The 20,620-nt window shown below is 38.9% G+C and overlaps 1 protein-coding gene across 1 annotated transcript; it reads left to right on the top strand.

Moving 5' to 3' along the window:
• Window positions 1-3,987: 3,987 nt before the first annotated feature.
• Window positions 3,988-4,587, top strand: LOC103693537 (keratin-associated protein 13-1-like). The gene has a single exon (XM_008768620.1). The coding sequence runs from the start codon at window positions 3,988-3,990 to the stop codon at window positions 4,585-4,587; it is 600 nt and encodes a 199-aa protein (XP_008766842.1).
• Window positions 4,588-20,620: the final 16,033 nt, after the last annotated feature.

The following is a 20,620-nucleotide window of genomic DNA, read 5'->3' as shown; positions in this document are numbered from 1 at the left end:
TCTTAACCATATACCTTCTTCTACAGAGACCCTTCATTCAATACTGTTCTCCACCTTTTTCTGTTTCAGTGTTTGTTTCCTTGGTGGTGTTTTGTGTTTGCTTGTTTGTAGTTCTTTGCATATTATCAACACTAACTCTCTGTCAGATGTACAGCTAATAAAGACTTTTGGTCTAGGATATCTCTTTAATCAAATGTGGGTTCTTTGATCGCGAAAGCTTTTTATGTAGTTTTATGGTGTCTGATTAGTAAATTGTTGGTCTTAATGACTGTATTACTGGTGTTCTGTTGAGATAGTCCTAAATTCTAAATTGAAGCACAGCTCCTAATTTCTCCTTAAACAGATTCAAGGGATCAGGTCTTAAGCCAGAGTCCCTGATTCATTTATAGTTGTGTTTTTGAGCCGGAAGAGAGATAAGATTCTAGTTTCCTTCTGTGACCTTCAGCTTTCTAGTTTAATCAGTATCATTCTGGATGATCCTAGTTTCTCTCAAATGTGTATTTTTAATGTCGCTTAAAAATCAGATGGCTATATGATAGTGGGCTTTTGTCTATGTCTTTAACTGTATTTCAGTGATTAATAATTCAATATTTCCAAATATACAATTACTACTGTATTCATTAATATTCACACTTGTCATGTTCCTTGCACTTTAGTGGAACTTGCAAACATGATGTGATAATTCCACCAATATTTTGTTCAAGATTATATTATTTATCTAGAGTCTTTTATGTTTCCACTTAAATTTTAGGGTTTTTTTTCAATTTCTGTGAAGAATTACTTTGGAATATTGATGTATATTTTTCTGTATTAAATTTAGAGATTCCGTTTTTTAGGATGATCATTTTGATAGTAGGGGTCCTATAAATTCATGAACATGGGAGGTCTTTCCACATACAGGTATTGTCTTTAATTCTTCTACTCAGTGTTGTAGAGTTTTATTGCTTAAAATTTTCACATTCTTTATTCCCAATAATTTTTTAAATTGTCAGGATTTCTTTCCTGGTATGTTTAAAAACTGGTAAATGAATAATTGACAAAAACCATCTAGGAAATGCTATGGCAAACAAGGGAGTCTCCTGGAGGTAGCCCACTGTTTTGTGTGTCTGCAATGGGTGCACTGTGGAGAGGCACAGCCCCAGAGACTTCGTCTCAGAAATGCTTCTTGCTGCGGATAAGCCTTTCCTGACACTATCAGATAACGTAATTCCTGGGCATCAGCTCACCCTTTTGGGCAAATTTCCTGCAGATCAACATGAAGATGAACTTTCATGAATTAATGCTATTTAGTTGAATTAATGACTTTGTAGAAATCAAATATTTTTAGTGTTTTTAGTTGATTTGCCAGAAAGATATAATAAAATAAAAATCAAGGATAGAATGTGCAGTTTACTCATAGAATAGTAAGTAAAGGCTGCATAATAAGGGATATCATAATGAACTTTTATAAATTGCACTAAGAGAAATATCCTTGGGACAGATTGTGATCAAGGAAAAACATTCATTCTAGGTCAGGTCCGAGGACGAAGCTACAGGTATGCACTATGATGAAGCAAGGTCATGTGAAACTGTTGCTCTGAACTTATAATGTACTTATAGAATGAAACACTGCTTTTTGAACTTACTACTAACATCCTTCTGTAGCTCCCCTTTTGTGTAACATTTTATCTGTGAAGTAATTTTATGAAGAACTTTTGTTTAAGAAGAAAAAAAAAGGCTGAGAGAAGAAATAAAGTGTGGCTTCTGGAGTTCTACCCCATCACCAAATATATATCTGTGGTTTTTTTTTCTCTGATTCATACACACACACACACACACACACACACACACACACACACACACACATGTATATGTATATATATATATGATTGTAGGTTTATGTGTATATGTATATAAGTATGAATGTGCTCTTGCATAATTGATGACTGATGTGGTTGATTCCAGCCAGCGTGTGTGTGTGTGTGTGTGTGTGTGTGTGTGTGTGTGTGTGCTTCTTTCTTTCTTTTTTTTCCCTTCTTTATGAAATTGCCAAAAGTCTTCAGCTTTTGGCCCCAGAACAGTAAGAGATAGCATGTCAGAAGCCATCAGCTTGTGAGAAGAGATTACTAAATCTAAAGACTTTTGAAAAGTCAGATATAAACCATCTGCTGTAGAAGCTACACACACACACACACACACACACACACACACACACACACACATGCATGCATGCATGCACACACATGCACACACACACACACGCACGCACACACACGCACGCACACATACACACATGCACACACACATGCACACATACACACATGCACACACACATGCACACACACATACACACATACACACATGCACACACACATGCACACACACATGCACACATACACACATGCACACACACATGCACACACACATGCACACATACACACATGCACACACACACACGCACACATACACACATGCACACACACACGCACATACACATGCACATAATGGGGGTAATGTCCCTCCTGGAAAACATACACAAGCCCTGTGCCAGGAGTATCTTGCCTTTCTCAGAGTTGTTGGTGAATGAGGTTCTTCGGAGCCCCAGACATTCAGGTAAATTGACATTATTCTTGGTTAACTTCAAGACCTTGATGAGAGTATATTGCTGAAGATAGAACATAATTGAGTCAAAGAACATGGAAAAACCATGTTTCTAACATGGAAGCATAATCTGTATTGGCTTGTTTTCGAAACTCTGGAAGGTGGCATCCATGATAAACACTAACAATAGGTTTTATTTCCAAAATGGTATGAGCAAGACATGATAAATTTAGTCTTCACACATCATTCTCCTTCTCTAGATTCTTCTACAAGAGAAGGTTAAGAAGAAAGATAAAAGGCCTGAACACTTATCCAGACTCAAGGTGGTTATAGAGTAGCAGGAGAAAAAAAACCCAGGTTGAATTTGGCTGTCACAGTCCCCTAGGCAGTCTTCAGGCTCAGTCCTTGCCTGGCAGCAGCCCACGAACACCAGAGTTCCTGCAAAAACCAGAGTTCCTGCAAAAACCAGAGTTCCTGCAAAAACCAGAGTTCCTGCAAAAACCAGAGTTCCTGCAAAAACCGTACCAGAAAGGGATAGAGTCAGCTAAATCTCAGTAGCTTAAGACGGTCCAAGAGGAATCTCCATGCTAAACAAAGATGAGAATCCAGTGCCACCTTAAGCACCATGTCAGATGCACTGGATTTAAAATTCGTTTTCTTCTTTTGTCTCTCAGGAATTTACTAGCTTAAAACTCCACGATCCAAAACCTGGCCATTCTGAGGCTGCCATTACTCCTGTCATAGTCTTCTTCACTCTTCCTAGGTTCACTGTTATTAAACCTTTCTTTTCCTTGTTCTTTTGTCTTCTCTTCTCCTCTTTTCTTATTGTCCTTTAGTTACTGGAGGAGAACAAGTGGGTAATGCTGAGCTACAAATTTGGGATGTTTGAAAAATTTTTAAAAAAGGATGGTGACCATAGGGTTAATCTTCCATAGGTTCCATATAAAGCCCAAAGCAATGCTACCATTTCTTTAGCAAAAGCATGTCAAGTTACTCTCATCCCATACCATGTAAGGAAAAATATTTGCTCATAGCAGCCTGTGACAAAACACACAAATAAGTATGTTGGGAGGAAAAAGAGGAATCTTCCTGGACATGATGAAATGACCTTGAGTGTTCAACATTCATGGCATTTGCTACACAGCAGTAGGTCATTGTCTTTTGCTATAACCACAAAATTACAACAGCTATAAATATCATGTGCAGAAAATTATTCAAGTGCAACTGTAACCACAGATGAATTTGTGTGTTGCGCATTTGTAAAGTACAGACTGTAAATAGGGCAATGATGACCCTGTTATGCACCGCACCTGCTGTCGAGAGTATATAAACTCAGTTCTCCACAGACAACATTCATGCTGAGAATCTTCCCAGTTTCGTCCTGCTGAGCTCACATCTCCTCGCAATATGACCTGTAACTGCTGCTCTAGAATTGTTTCTCCCTCCTTTAGGTGCTGCTGCCCACCTCAGGATCCAGCTGTGGCTCTTCCTGCCCCAGCTACCTGGTCTATAGCACTACCAACTGCTCTGCCCAGCATCTGCCAGCTGGACCCCTCTCTGCATGGTGGCTGCCAGGAGACCTGCATTGAGCCCACCAGCTGCTCTCCCAGTACCTGTCAGCTGAGCTCCTCTGTGCACATTGGCTGTCAGGAGACCTGCGTTGAGCCCTCCACCTGCCAGCCGTCCGTTGTGGTGTCCAGCCCCTGCCAGATGCCCTGCTACTACCCCAGGAGCTCCATACCCTGCAGTCCCTGCCAGGGGACATATGCTGGCTCTCTGGACTTTGGGTCCAGCAGCTACTGTTCCCTAGGCTATAGATCTAAAATCTGCTTCCCAGGGAGATGTGGCTCCAGTGGCTTCAGGTTTCTGTATAATGAAGTCCCTGATTTCCCTTCTTTGAGTTGTATAAACACACTGTGCTACCCAGTCTACTTGCTTTTCAGTGCCTACCCACCTTCATTTTGTGTTCCAACATGCGGGCTATGTCTCTCTGGAACCAGCTGTTAACTGCCTACATTCTACAGTATTGAAGTCAGTGTCTCTATTTTCTGTGCCTGTTTTCTTGCTTTTCACTTACCATGATCCTCTTGTTCTTCTAATAAACTTCTTAACTTCCGGGATGAGGGTAAAACCACAAATTAAGCATTACTGACAGGAATGCTGACATACGTATGTGCTCTTTGGTTGTTATCCAACGGCAGATGACAATTTAAAATATATCCTAATAAATTTGTGCAACCTGACACCTCAGTGTATCGCTCGTATTATTATTGTTGTTGTTGTTGTTGTTGTTGTTAATTACGTATGCTTTTGGGGATTTTTGACAGAGGTTCTATGATAGATTTTAAGGACGAATAAGGAAATAATGTGGCAAATGTTTTTTGGGATTTCTGTTTGGAGTTGCTAATTCTATGAAGACTATCACTTGTTTCTGCATAGTAGGTCCATGGAAGGTGCAAACTGTGTGAGATTTGGCACATCCATGTCTGCTCACAAGTGAAATAACATAATTAAGATGAAATTCAAACCTACTATAAAAATGTAAGGTGAGGTTTTAAAGAAAAATTAAATTGCGTAAAACAAGTGTTTAAAATTTTTCAGCCAAGGTAAAATTGATCCTTAAATAATTATGCTGGTCTCCATGCCCCATTGTTGAGGAATATCTCTGCATCTTGTCTCCACATTTGGGTACAGATAATCACAGAGATCTGAATTCAGGTTGTGCTGGCAACTCCCTGATACTGTGCCCTGTTGCAACTTCAGTCTAAGAGCGAGGGACCACAGAAATATTGCACAGTTTTCAATCATTTGTTATAGTCGGGCTTTAAAAGAATTGATGTCAAAGTCTTGGGTGCAGTTCATTTGGTATAAAGTCCTACAAAGCGTGCATCACAGGCTGAGAAAAAGAAAAAAAATTATATGGAAAAAAAGTCTAGTAGAAAGGTAATATTTTACAAGAAAATAAATAGAATACAAAATGTCAGGTAGTTTCTGGGGCATTGAGAAAGACTTACAGACATGTCTACCCCAGTATCTGATTCCCAGGTAAAACCACTTTTTCATCAGAGCCTGTCTTTCATTGATAAAGTCCTACAATTTTCTGGCTTCTCATACTAGTGCGAGGCAAGAATGACAGTGGATTTCTTCCATCAGCCTCGTGTGATTTTTGAGATAGCCAAGAATATACTGCTCACATTTCAGGGAAGATGCTGTTTAGAGAAAGAATTTGAATCTGCCACAAATGGTGTGTGCTGTAGTCATGCCTGGGATGATCTGTGACAGCATGTACTAATGCTGAGGTAATGTGAGACTAAGAATTTTCACGTAACATTTAGACATTAGACTAACAGAGGCTAATATTGACAAAGTTTAGACAAGAGAAAGGGGAGACTCAGAAAGGCTTTCAAACTTGCCAAGGTTTGTCAATCAGTGCCCCGTAGAACCTGAACTTCTGGAGTAATGTCAGTTGTTTCTTCTTTCACATCATCATCATCATCATCATCATCATCATCATCATCATCATCACCACCACCATTATTAATTAACTTTACATCTTGATTGAAGCTCCCCTCCTCTCCCTCCTTTCAATCCCTCCCTCTTACCTTCTTTCCCCTCCATCTCTCCCTCCCCTCTCTATCCTCAGAAAAGGAGAGAATTCCTATGGCTATCAACCCTCCTTGGTATATCAAGTTGCTGTAGGACTAGGCACATAGCATCCTCTCCCATTGAGGCTCTGCAAAGCAAACCAGATAGAGGAAAAAGATCCAAAGTCAGGCAACAGAGTCTGAAAACAGCCCCTGATCCTGCACTAGGAGTCCCACATGAAGTATACAATTCTTACGTGTGTGCAGAGGGCCTAAGTCAGTCAGTCCTGTGCATGCTCCCTGTTGGATGGTTCAGTCTCTGTGGGTCCTTATGGGGACAGGTTAGTCAAGTCTGTAGATTTTCTTGTGGAGTCCCTGACCCCTTGGGCTCCAACGATCCTACCTCTCCATCATCCATAGGTTTTCCTCATCTCAGCCTTAATGTTTCACTGCAGTTCTCCACATTTGTTTCCATCAGTTTCTGGGTAAAGCCTCTCAGATGACAGTTATGCTGGACTCCTATCTAAAAGTATAGCAGAATAATAGTGTCAGGAGTGGCCTCTCTTTCATGGCATGGGTCTCAGCTGGGCTAGTCACTGGTTGGCCATTTTCTCAATTCCTCCCCCATCTTTACTCCTGTACATCTTGTAGGCAGGGCAAATTGTGGATTGAGGGTTTTATGGCGAGGACGGTTTCCCAATCCCTCCATTGGAAGACTTTCCTGTTTTCAGGAGTTGGCTGTTTCAGGTTCCATATCCCCCATTGCTAGGACTCTTATCTAGGGTTACCCTCATAAGTTCCTAGGAGCTTCCATTGTCCTAGGTTTTTTAGCTTATCCCAGAGATTCCCACCCTCAATGATTCCAGTTCTATGTCCCAGAACTATCTCCCTCTTCCCTCCCCCACTTGCTCTCTCCTGTGCTCTACCCTCCCTACGCTTCTTTCACCCCGTCCCTCTCCTCCATCCATCCCAGATGTCTATTTTATTTCCCCTTCTCAGTGAGAATCCTGAATTACTCACTTGGGCTCTCTCTGTTACTTAGCCTGTCTGTAGACTATAATATTCTTATCTGTACTTTATGGCTAATATCAACTTATAAGTGGGAATGTACCATGTTTGTCTTTCTGCATCTGGGTTAACTCATTCAGGATGATCTTTTCTAGTTCCACCCATTTGCCTTCAAATGTCAAGATGTCCTTGTTTTTAATAGTTGAGTAGTACTCCATTGTGTCAATGTACCACAATTTATTTATCCATTCTTTGGTTGAGAGACATCTAAGTTGTTCCCAGTTTCTGGATATTCAAATAAAGCTGCCATGAATATAGTTGAACAAGTATCCTTGTGTTATATTGGGGTGTCTTTTGGTTATATGCCCAGGAGTGGTATAGCTGGGTTGTGAGGTGTAACTATTCTTAATTTTCCATGAAACCACCAAACTGATTTCCAAAGTTGTTATCCAAGTTTGCACTCCCATCAGTAATGGAGGAGTGTTCTCCTTGCTCCATATCCTGGTCAGTATGGACTGTTACTTGACTTTTTTATTTTAGCCATAATAATGGGTACACTGGAGAATCTTAGCCATAATGATGGGTAGACTGGAGGGCCTCAGAGTAATTTCAATTTGTATTTCTCAACATATTTCTAAAAAACATAACAACATTGAAGTGTAGCCAGGATTTTTTTGATGTTTCTAGTATAGAATCACTTCATACAACAGATAGACTTAATGTGTTGCCTTTATCCTATTATTCTTAGGCAAAGAATCTATAATAAAAATAAAAATATAATTATGGATTTAAAGAAAAATCTATATGTGACTTGAGATAGTCTATTTCAAAAACATTTTTCCTAGCTAGCATCTGTCATTATCGACTGAATGACAGGAAAACAGTTGATGACATCTTACCAAGTAATTTCTAGTAAATTTCCATGCTATGACCTATCCTCTTCATTTAAATTATTATTGTCTCATCAGTCAGATTAACTCATCAGTATGACCAAAATCATGTATTCTTTCCAATATAATTGAAGATGGAGAGGAAAATGAATGTACTATGTCTTAATATACATTTGATTAATATTCTGATGTTATTATATTTGATGTATTGATTATATTAGCATGATAAATATTCATGACAATTTTATTTCCAACCAAATTGCTCTGTTTTAGCAAAGATCAATTTTAAAACACTGTAAAAAATGTACCTATTCTAAGTCATGTTCCCAGAAATATTTCTTAGCTTCTCAGTCCCTGCCTTCATCCCTGTGGGTTGCATGCTTGTATTTATCTTTTTTATCTGTCTTTTAGTTAAAATTAAAATAGTTTTCTAAAACAAAGTATGTACATGCTCCGTGTTTCAGTGAGCTGTCCGTTCTATGCCAATCTTTTCCCCACAACACTCCATTGAATTTCTGTCCTATTATGATATTGCTCTGTTCCAAGGTTCTTCTACAATTCATCATTGGTCATTCTCCTTCTGTCTGACTAACCCAAACCAGTCTGATTTGTGTTGACAAGATGTCAAAGAAGTTTGGCCAATTCAGTATTCTTGTACATTTCATTAAATCTTTGTGGAAAGAACACTGGATATTGACCATACCGATGACGAAATCTGAGTGCTCTGACAATGGTCATAATAACTATCATTATCAATATTTAAACCAAGAAGTCATGCCTTAGCACTCAGCTTTGCTAATAATTTCCCACTAAGATATCATCAAACATTCTCCTGTCAGTTTCTTATTTGGTCTTTACACATGATCTTAGCCAAAAGGCTCTTTCTCTAAACCTATAATGTATTTTTATTTTTACTATTTACTGTATTAAGACAGAGTCAATAGATTAGTAAAAATACTAAACACTCCTTGATTACACTAGCATTTGTACATTTATAATGGTTCAGGAAAGAATAAGGAACTGAACCATTTCATCCCTAGTCTGGCCTAGGCACCAACAGGTAAGGAGTCCTCAGACATCAACCCTACAAAGCAACTCTCTCCAGCCTGGTCATCTCTAGATACCAACAGATAAGGGCTCAGATCCTGACAGGGAAAGAAGTGCTCCTAGATTCTTAGATCTCCGTCCATACTATTCCTACTGATGCATTCCAGGTCCAACCAGATAACACTTCCCCTGACTGTCCAGATCCTGGTGATGATATATAATAGTTTTTGAAACCCTGACCCTATGTTCCCTTTCTCACACATCTAAATGTACATATATATATATATATATATATATATATATATATATATGTGTGTGTGTGTGTGTGTGTGTGTGTGTGTGTGTGTGTGTGTGTGTGTGTGTGAATGTATATGTAGGTTAATATATATTTATGTTAATATATATTTGTCTTCTGTTCCCTTACACGTTGTTTCATGTGGTCACAGATGACCAGAGGCCAGTCTATGGAACACAATATAATGATATGCTAATGTACCTTCCATAAATAGCATCTCATCTGCAGTGTACATAATGCTTGCCTGGCCATGCATCTCAATATATTAAATGTCACACTGTGGTAACTGAAGATGACATTATGAAAATTCCGGAAATTACACATCTTCACCCAACAAAGAATGTAAGTTGATGAGGAAAAGTTTTTTTTATTTTTCCTATGGAAAACAATTCTGAGCTTTTCCAAATATTCTTAAAACGGTGTGAACCCAAGTTCTTTTTAAAAAGCAATACCCAAATGCACTTTCTGTTAAATGAGGTCTTTCCTTTTAAATCCTTCTAAGAAAGTAATTAATTTTATTAATTCTGGAAAAAATATACAATTTATTTGATCACGGTCATCTTCATTCCTCTCATAGCTGTTCTCGGATCCATCCCATATCTTTATCTTCTTTAAGTTTGTGCCCACCTGTATTCTTCAATGTAACATGTTTACCACTGAAAGCCATCAATCTCACCAGTTATGGGATTTTGGCCAGATTTTCAGTACCAGCCATTTTTTCCCTGTGGATGGGCCTATCTAAACTACATTCATAGATGTCCTATTTAAAATAGTTATGAAATGGAAACAACCTTAATGTCCATCAATTGAATAGATAAGAAAGATATAGTACATAAATACAATGGCCTTGTGTTCTCTCTCACATGTGACTCTTAGTGTTGAACCTTTACACTCATATGTTTGATTTAGGGTACCTGTGGAATTTAGGAAATGAGAAAGGCACCAATGATTGGAAGAGGGATGAACAATCCCACTGGAGTGTTCATTACAAAGCACAGGTGACAGGAGGAAGGGGGGTAATAGGGAAGGAGGGTGAATGAGGGGAGGGCAGTGTAAATAGGGAGACTAATGGGGGGAAACACAGAAACAGGTAGATCAAGAAATAGGTAACTCTGGGGATGATTGAAACAACCATATGGAAACATGTTTACTAATGTATTACACAGAGCATCATGATCATCCCAGAAGCCCTGTACTGTCAAATCAAACGTCCTATGCCAAGTGTGAGAGGACTCTTCTTAAGTTGTTGATAAAAGGTGTTCTAAAGCCTCTGAAAGACACTCCAGGCTACTGCCACTGCCCTTGGTTACTCTTCAAACTTGATAAGATCATTATTCTTCTCTACTATTTACTTTAATAGTCTGTGGTATCTCTTTTATGGGATCTAAGATAAATAAACTGACCCAAGTCTTTAACTCTGCTGTGGAACTCAGAGTAAGCCCCATGAAGAAAATCACTCAACGTTTCTTAGATAAACCACTTTCTGATGATGCATGGTGAGTCATGCAGAAGTGTCGGCAGGCTGTCTACACTTCCTATATCCAGTGCTTCCTAAAATCTGTGACTCTTCTTGCATGTGCTGGGAGACGAAGAGTAGTGATGACTCTCAAGTGTGAGAAATGGACATAACACCATTGAAATCACCCAGAAAACGAGTGCCTTCAGAATTGTTTACGGATCATCCTTATCATGTCTAGAAGTTACATTCAAATACTAGACTCATATACTCTTTTGTTTATATAATGATTTCACCATGTGAAAACTATGTTATTCTAATTGTTTGCATGTTTAATTAACACACTAATTACTCTGTTGTCTGAACCAAGATACAAGGCCACAAGTCTCAGGCAATTCTGATTCCATTGAGTTCAACCTGAAGATTCAAAGGGAAATGAACAAAGATATAGATTTAATATTCTTAGTAAGAAGCATAAACAAATATAGAACTATATATTCCCAAATCCAGTGCCACATAATATGGAAATTTAATTGAAGCTTTCATATCTATAATGGAGAAACCCATAAAAGTGGTGGTGAGAAATATATTGAAGTGTCAGACTATAGAAATTGATTAGATGAAAATTTTATTTTCAATAACTCTTGGAAGAAAATAAAATATTGCATGTACCTATCATTCATATAGATAGTGAGAGAAATTTATGGTAACAAAGTTCCAAGGATCTTCCTAAAATTAAAAATGAAGAAGCTGTTAATAGAAGAATGTAAAGATTGTACTTGGAAGCAAGCATAAGAACAATGGCTACAGGGCATAGAGACTGACTTGCATGGTGTGAGAATATAGCCAACTTAACAGTTGAGTCCATAGAGACCCGATCTATGTTTGCCTTTAACAAGAAGGTTGACAGATTCTAGCCGCCAGGTGGACAGGATAATAGAGTCCGGTTCCGTAAGTCATGGTAGGGAAGTCAGAGGTTTCATAATTCAGAGGTCTGAGGCCTCCTGAGAAGCAGCTTCTAGAGCCATTGTTCAGGGAATAGAAGCTGCCGGGCCAAAAGCCCAGAGAACCAGCATATGTACAAGCATATGCCCCAGCATATGTCCTCTGGCAGGGAATGCAGGCTGTGAAGCTCCTGGGACAATAGCAGAGCATCTGTTGGGGACTGGACACCACACAGGACTTCTGGCAGCTCTGGGGCTCAATGAAGGTCTCCTGGCAGCCCCTGCTAAGAGAGCACCAGCTGGCAGGTTCAGGATGAACATCTGGCAGTGGTGTAGACCTTGTTGTAGGGCTTATGGTTCTTGGGATCAAACCCAGGGCTTGTTATAGGGATAGCAAGAGTCACAGGATCCTGGGGAAGGTAGGCAGGGCCTAAGGAAGGGAGAGAAGTTTCCAGAAACATAGTGAGAGATAAGAACTCAGCCAAGTATCACTGAGAAAAACCCCGAGTTCAAATGTCACTTTGTGGAAAGGTGGATTTATATACTTTAAGTGACAGGTATGGTATCCAACAGGTCCACCCTTCACATATTTGTGTGCTTCCTCCTTTACAAATGTACAGCTCAATAATTTCACTGTAATTACAGTTGCATTTGAATAGTTTTCTGTACAGTGTATTTATGTGTGTTACAATTTCCTTGTTATAGCAAAACGATGTCAGAATTGCCAAGACTGCTTTACACTAACATTTATTCTGTCACATCTGGGATTACCCCGCCTTTTCCTTGTGACTTAATTTCTAGGTGTTTTGTCATAGAATATTATGAGGAAGATATGCTTGTCTTTCATTGTGGAGAATGAAATTAGTGTCATTTTCCTCCTTCCTGTCAATGAGCTGAATCATTATTTAGGGTTTTATTTAAAACTTACTGAAGATTATACAAACTTGTCTTCATTGCAACTTTCATAATTGTTCTATGTAGAGTATATAGAATTACATATGCGTCTCACCCTCTAGCAGCAAAAGAATGATCTAAGAAAAATAATCATCAAAATAATCAGAGACTAAGCAAGACAACTGTCAATGTCTGTGAGGACAAAGGACAGAAACAAGATAGCGTCACACAGGCTGGTATTTTGGACCATTGTGAAAATGTAAGGCTCAAGGACCCATGCAGAAAGGGAGATTGAAAGCTGTTAGAGCCAAAGGTGCTGGATGACTCTCAGGAAGCTGTGTCTTCAGAATCAACAGGTCTGATGTATGAGTGAGTTCACAGAGAATGTGGAACTCATAAGACCTACACAGGTCCAAGCCAGACAGGGTCCCAGCCCCGAGAGGGAGAAGCAGACATAGGCTTCCAGCCCTAACCAAGAAGATGTTTGCAATTGACATCCATGGGCAAAGGGAAAATCTGCTTTCTCCAATGCCATGTTACTGGTTACATCAACCACACTCCAGGACAGGACTCATGGGCTGGACTAGTGGGCCAATACATAGGTAATTCCATGCTTGTCTGTGGTTTTTTTGTTTTGATTTTGGAGTTCTTTTCACTTATTAGAGTTTTATTGTTGTTGGTTTTATTGGGTATTTTTGGTACTTTTTGTTTGAGAAAGACAGATAGAGATTCATGCTCACATCAATACACACATGTACACACACAGAGAGGAGGGCAAGGAGAAGGAATGAGAGAAGGAGAAAAGGAGAGAGGAGAAAACATGAAACCGTGTGGGTCATTACGGAGGGAAGAGGAGATGGGAGAAGTTGGGAAGGGGAAAACATAATCAAATATTTTGTATAAAATGTTAAAAAGGAACAATAAATAAAATACAGTTAAAGTGTAAATCACAAAAACATATGGGAACATGAAACAGAACATCTGTCGTGAAGCCTGAGGAGATAATGGGGGCTCATCTGTGTTTGGCAATATGGAGAATTCACATCCAAGCCCTTGGGTAAGACCTTAGAGGAGAATCTACTACTCGTAGTCTTCTAAATGGACACTGCACTAAAGGACTACAAGTTAATCATTACACACCCACAGATGAATGCATCGCTCAGCTTCATCAGAAAAGCATCTATTGGCAGAATTGGTGGTTAATACAAAGGCCAACAGCCACTCAAGGCACAGAAAATAAGTTCTGCAGGATGTTCATCCTTAAATGAGACGTCTTTGTCATGCCTTCTGTCCGAGACTCAAGGGGCATGGTGGAAGCTTACACAGTGTACAAGAGCCGCAGGTAGTAGAACTGCAAGGATAGACACAGTTCACGAAAGCTCAAGCCAGACCAAATCACTGCAAGGAGGGGACAGGTAGCGATGAAGCCCTCCCCCCATTACCTCTCTCTGAGGAGCTATTGACAAGAGATAGTTGCTAGGAAACAGTGTCAGTTTTTGTAGGTGGTTAGCTACTAAGAGACCAACTACTCTCCAGAGAAAGTCCTCATATCTAAGAACTTTTGGACAGCACAGACTGAACTTGATAGATTAATTAAATTCTAAGTGATAAAACGCAGAGAGTATAGGGAATGGGACCTGAAGAAGTTTGAGGGTGGAATATAATCAAAACACATTTCAAAGAACTAATAAAAAATGAGAAAAAGATTTCTTCCTAAGGTGTCATTAAATATTTTTCTATTAATCCATCATTTAGTATAACAGTTAATAAAATATATCAAAATGAATTAGATTATTCTCTTTTAGCTCTTTGCCTACATCTGAGTTTATTTTTACTCCTTATTTTGAGTCTTTCGTAAGAGGCTAATGAGATAGATACAGTAGGTTAAATCTATTCTATGAAGCAATTTCAAGAAGAGCAGAAACAGTAAAGACTCCTTGATTATACTAGGTGCTGTGTATTTTACATTAAATAGCTCAGGGAAAAAAAAACAAGGTACAGAAATTAAAACTTCAGCTTCTGTGATTGTTTGATCTATGAACATGGCCAAGTTTTAAACACTTTGTGAAGCTCCTTTCTCCTTAAAACGATCAATATACCTTGTCTCTCTCATATTTCCTAACATTAAATGAATATTATATGTCTCATGTTATCTTGTTCAATGTAACATGATGCCTCAGATGATCTATGTCAGGGCTACCACACATGATATTTTTATTTTAGCGGGCTCAACACTTTGGATAAACTAACTTTGCTTACACACACACACACACACACACACACACACACACACACACACACACGTATATATATGCATATATACATATATATACGTGTGTGTGTATATGTGTGTATATTTATATATGTTCCTATAGATTTCTGTTGATATATATGCACTCACACGTATACCTATTTTTCCTCCCTCATAAGCTTATAGGAAGGCAGTGTATTACATACCATCAGCCACTAAAGGATAAAGCTATCCCTATGGGTAAGACCCTGAGTTCCACAATTTCATGAGTGACTCTAAACATTCGTGAAAGTCTCTGGAATTCAGAATTTTAATTGCACCTTATGAATGCAACTTCAAGAATGAAATGCACCTGGTCAAACTGTGCCTCCCTTTCCATTTCTGTCGGCTCAGAATTTACTTCTGGTGTCATAAATGTGCGACCATGCCCTATCTCTATTGAACTTGATAACAGTGGTAGGAGTGGAGTTACAGGACTGCCTCTTGGATCTGCAGGAACTTTCACATTTCTCCCTTTATTAAATTATTTATTTTTATTAAAAAAATCAATGCAACTTCAAGAGACACTTCCAGTTTTTTATTTTAAAACCATAATTTTTCTCTTTAATTTTCCTTTATGTATCACCTACGGCAGACAATACCAGATTTCTGATAGATTTGTCGATAATGAATAGCTGTGTTTTTGAGGTATTCAGTGCTTTGAGATTCAGACTAAGACTAAGGACAAACACTCTTCCCTACTTCTTATGTACATTAGAGTTGAAGCACACGGATAAGAGTCCGACCTGGGGCAGGAGAGAAGTCCACATGCTTCTGAGCCATAAATTGCTAGCCTTTAAAGTAGTTCAAGGCTCACTTCCGTCGTTGGTGAACATCTACACTCAAATAATAATCTTAGACCATTTTTTGTCTATGTGGATGCCTTACCTTATGAATTATATAATATCTGAATCTTTGTGTTTATATTTTAGCAGCATCCTAATTACTCTGGCTCTCTGGTTCAGCAGAAATTCTTTATGCTTCAATGTCAAGCACCTCTTACTACTGATTAGCCCACTGTGCAGATGCACATGGCAGTCTTCCTAGAATTGAACACCACCAATAACTAATGTGACAAAGGCAAAATTATATGTTCTCAAATCTGTCTGTATAATCATTTGGGTCCTTAATTGCATCTCTTAAAAATGAAACGTTATAAAAAAATAACACAGTGAACAATGTGTGGAGCTATCAGAATTCACTCATTTATCAGAAAAAAGCTTGCATTCTAAACTGCTCTTAGAGGAAAAGCAAAGATTACATGTATGTATCCATAGACCAGAGAGTAAGGCAAAACCCGTGCTTAACCAAAATATCAGAATCTGGAAGAAGTTGAAAATGAAAGTCTTTGTTCTGTATGGTGAATATCTGTCTGTCTCGCTATCAACATACAGAACAAACGCCCTTGCACTCTCAGAGAAAGCAGTTCACCACTTCAAACACACAATCCAGGTAAGCTAAGGTGCTATAGTGAGCAGGGTGGCCTGGAGTTTTTGTGTTGGCATGGTGCACTGTTGACACATCAACATGGCCAAAGATTAAATCTCCCTGTGAAAGACAAGATATTGAAAATAAGAACTGTGTCTTCCTGTCACTTGAGGAACTGTCAGAAATGGGGTTTACCGCTCCATGGCTCCAACTGAGGATACATCCATTTGTGCTGAAAGATGGAGGGAAAAATCCCTTGCATTACTGACCTGACCTCTTGACAGTATATTCCTTCCAACACATTTATAAGGAAGGTACCAATCACCCATTTTACTGATGAGCAAAATGAGGTGTGAGTGTCATGTCATTTTCCAAAGACAGAAAGTAAGAAAATTATGAATGGTGGCGAGGATGGTGATCTGCCTGCAGCCTCATTCCTAACACACAACAGACACACCTTAGCTGTAGCCACCACCTTTACATGGAAGTCACCCTTCCTTGCTGAAAAGTGAGTGATGTTTCTCCATTTTTCTAGACTCTGAAAAAACCTGGATTTTTTTTCTTAATAGCATATTAAAGGCATTCCCGCTCTCAAAAACAAACAAAAAAGTGGAAGAGAAAGTGAAAGTGTCTGTCAACAGAAGGATGACAAATGCCAGTGTGCTTAGCAAGAAAGCAGTAGTTGCACACACAAAAGCATTGTCAATTGATGGTGAATCCATAAAGGCCAAACCCAAATGTCTATCTACGATAAGAAGATTGACAGGAACTAGCAGCCAAGTAGGTTGGGTAGCAGATATTGGAAACATAACTCAGGAAAGGGGAGCCATGGACTCCAAAATTAAGAGATCTGAAGCTACTGGATCCATGCCCCTTTTGAGTAGCTTAGAGATCCATAACCCAAGGTGTAGATGTTGCTGGACCCCAAACCCAGAGCCCCAGCATATGTCTGCTTGAAGGCATTGCAAAGTGTAGAAATCCTGGGGTTTAGTAGGGCATCTGGCAAGGGCTAGGTAGCATGCAGAACCTTTGACAGCTGGCGGGCTCAATGCAACTCTCCTGACAGACTCTGTGCAGGGAGGATCCTGGCTGGCTGGTTCTGGAATTGTAGTTGGTCATGCTGTAGACCAGGTTGCTTCCTAGAGCCACTTGAGGAACCAGGGCAGGGCAAGCAGCACCTACGGGAGTCGGAGAAGTTTCCAGAGCAGCAGGCCATGTGGAGAGGAGATGAACTCAACAAGATATAACTAGAAGATTCTGCGGAAATTTTCACAGGGTGAAAGGATGGACTTAAATCCTCTCAACAGAAGGTGTGGTACCAATAGGCTCGATCCTGCTCATTCCTCTGCTTTCTCTTTTATAAGAGAGAGTGCTGGATTCTCTGTGTGCTTACACTTCCACCCAATCCCTTTTCACTACAGTTTATTTAGGGATGAAATTTCCATAATACACAGAAAAGTTATCCCATATCTCGAAAATGTCACAACTGTTTTACACCAAAGTTTATCACATACTATCCAGAAAAATCCCTTATTTTCATATGAGAGAGAGGGAAGGGAGGGAGAGAGACAGGAAGGGAGGGAAAGAGAGAGAGTGATTACGAGGGATAATGCTTTATGCTTGCCTTTCATGGTATAAAATGAGAATAATCATTTTTCTTCTTTAAGAATGTGAAGCCTTACTTTCAGTTCTGTATGAAATTTACATGAAATAACCATACGTGGCTGCATCCTTTCAAATTTTCCATATCTCGTATGAGGGTCCCACAGGATTAGCATGCATGTCACCTCCAATAGCAGACATACATCAGGAAAAACTGACTTAAGATTGAACGTGGGTAGAGAGGCACAGTGAGGTAACGTCCATACCTGTGAGGCATCAAGGTGCAGAACCGAGATACAGTCACAAGTCTCGACATTTAGAGCTTTATGAATGAAAAGATATTAGACCCACAAGGGATGACAGGAAACTGATACCTGAGATCCTGTGTGCCTGACATGTGCCTGAGATCATACCAGTTCTTACATATGAAATCATGGTGCTATTCATTCTCACACTTTAGGAAACAGGGGATTTCTCTGACTGTGGATGACCCAGATATAGTTTTCATAGAAGTCTTTCTCTGCATGGGCTCCCCTAGACTATAACTGTGCCTGGAGAAGAAATAGGGATTCTTAGGAGCATCTGATAACCAGACTTAACAAAGAGGTTTGCTGAGTAACGTGAGCCTGAGGCTACAACTGTATCTGTATAGGTGTCCTATGAAGAACTTCCGCTCTTTCTCTTGTCCCATCTCCTGTCAAAGATTTTGAGGAAGGAAAATAAGTGTGGACAAAGTCTGAGTAGATTCAATCATGCTTGTATTTTTTAGAAGTAAAATCTGGTTTTGCTGGATAACAGAGAATTCATTTTTTATGTAGGGTGGATGAAGGAAATCATGTTACATGGTCAGTTTTTATTTATGCATATTTATTCTGTGCTCACACAGCCTCGGTGGCACCTATGTTTACTTAGTGTCTACTAAGTATACCTGTTGACTATTCTATGTGTACTACAAACTATTCAGTTTTTGAGTGGAAATAGTTATTATTTTAGGAAATAATTATTATTTCCTAAAATAACATAACTCAGTAATATAAATTACTATTTAGAAAAAATAATTATTTTATTGCCTTCTTTAAAAGGTGATCACTCATTCTCAACAGATGAAAGGATGTGTTGACTCATTGCATACACCGATGCTTAAAGGAAAACTGAAAAGCACGGATTTATCATTCCTTGCCATTAGCAGAAGAAAAAATCACTGAGGGTAAAATGTAACCAACCCCATGCCAGATCTATAAAATGTTCCAGATATATAATTAATTCTGGTAATTTGATTTCTTCATCTGATCCAGACAAATTAACAAAGCTTATAAACCCTTAACATTTTTGTCAAATTGATAATAAATCTCACAACTTTGACAAAGTATGATATTGTCATAAATAATATCATATAAGGGGAGAACATGAGAACTCCCAGGTGTGGTTGAGGGTGTTTATTGTAGATCTGAGGGAGAGCACAGTCAGAGACTTCTGGAGAGACCATGGTAGAGTGAACATGGCCAGCAGTCTGGACTTGGCCATGAGAGGAAAGAGAGATAAGGAGAGTGGGAGAGGAAGAGAAAGAGATGACTATGAGAGAGAGGTAAGAGAGAGGGAACCAAAGGGACCATAGCTGATATAGCAGGATTATAAGAGAATGAGAAGCTGGGGGAAGGGAAGTTCATGGACTAGAGAGGTTTAGGGTAGGAGTTGATGAGAAAAGCCAGGGTGCCTTCATGGACCCTGAAATGTGTAACAGGTACTCGTGGGTGTGAGGGAGCCTAGAAGACACATGTAACTTGGTAAGCTAATAGGCACCACACATAGCCATTTTCCTCTTTCTGCCAGCAATAAAGAAATGGTTCTCTTGGTAGAGGGGAACTGTCTTCCCGAGGAATGCTGACTTTTGTTGAACTGCTAGAATCTGGACCTAAAAATATAAATTGAGAATCTTTTAAAGAATATTTGACTGTGATAAATACAGGAGTATCATTCCCAAAATTTCCCAAACAAAATCTACCATTCAGAATAGAAATAAATATAAATTATACATATGTAAGCCATCTTGGCAAGTACAATTTTTCTTAGCTTGCTAATCACTGTCTTCACCACTTTTTGTGACATTATTTTTGAGCCCTCGTTTCACTGAACCTAAATTAGAATTAGAATAATTACAAGCCAGTGCTTTTAGTGGGTTTCTACCTCTAGAAATTCCTGTCAAATATTTTTCAGCATTAGGGTAAATTATTAAAATAAAGGAAAACCTGCCCATCAAATCTATACACCAACACATCTTTTCATTTGATAACAGTAAGTGATCATCTTTAAAGCAGGCTTCTCATACTCGTTTTTATTCTGGTTAAGTACAGACAAGAATGGGCTTCACAGACATTATTCACATATAAGCTATGCCTACTGTTTGAAATTAAACTCCTAGGTTTTAAAAATCATTATCACTACCAAATTAATTTTATTGTCAAACTCCCCTGACATGCTAAAGAGAAAATATCAATTTCAATTCTCGGATATCTACCAACAATGATTTTATTTTCAATGCAGCATAAGCAAGATTTGAAATTTATTCATCCTACAGTTTTCTTCTTCCAGATTTTCCCTGAAG

The sequence above is a fragment of the Rattus norvegicus genome, chromosome 11, assembly GCF_036323735.1.
Source record: "Rattus norvegicus strain BN/NHsdMcwi chromosome 11, GRCr8, whole genome shotgun sequence".
NCBI classification, from domain to species: domain Eukaryota; kingdom Metazoa; phylum Chordata; class Mammalia; order Rodentia; family Muridae; genus Rattus; species Rattus norvegicus.
Note: the sequence above shows the minus strand (reverse complement) of the source record. Positions and strands in the feature narration are given on the sequence as shown.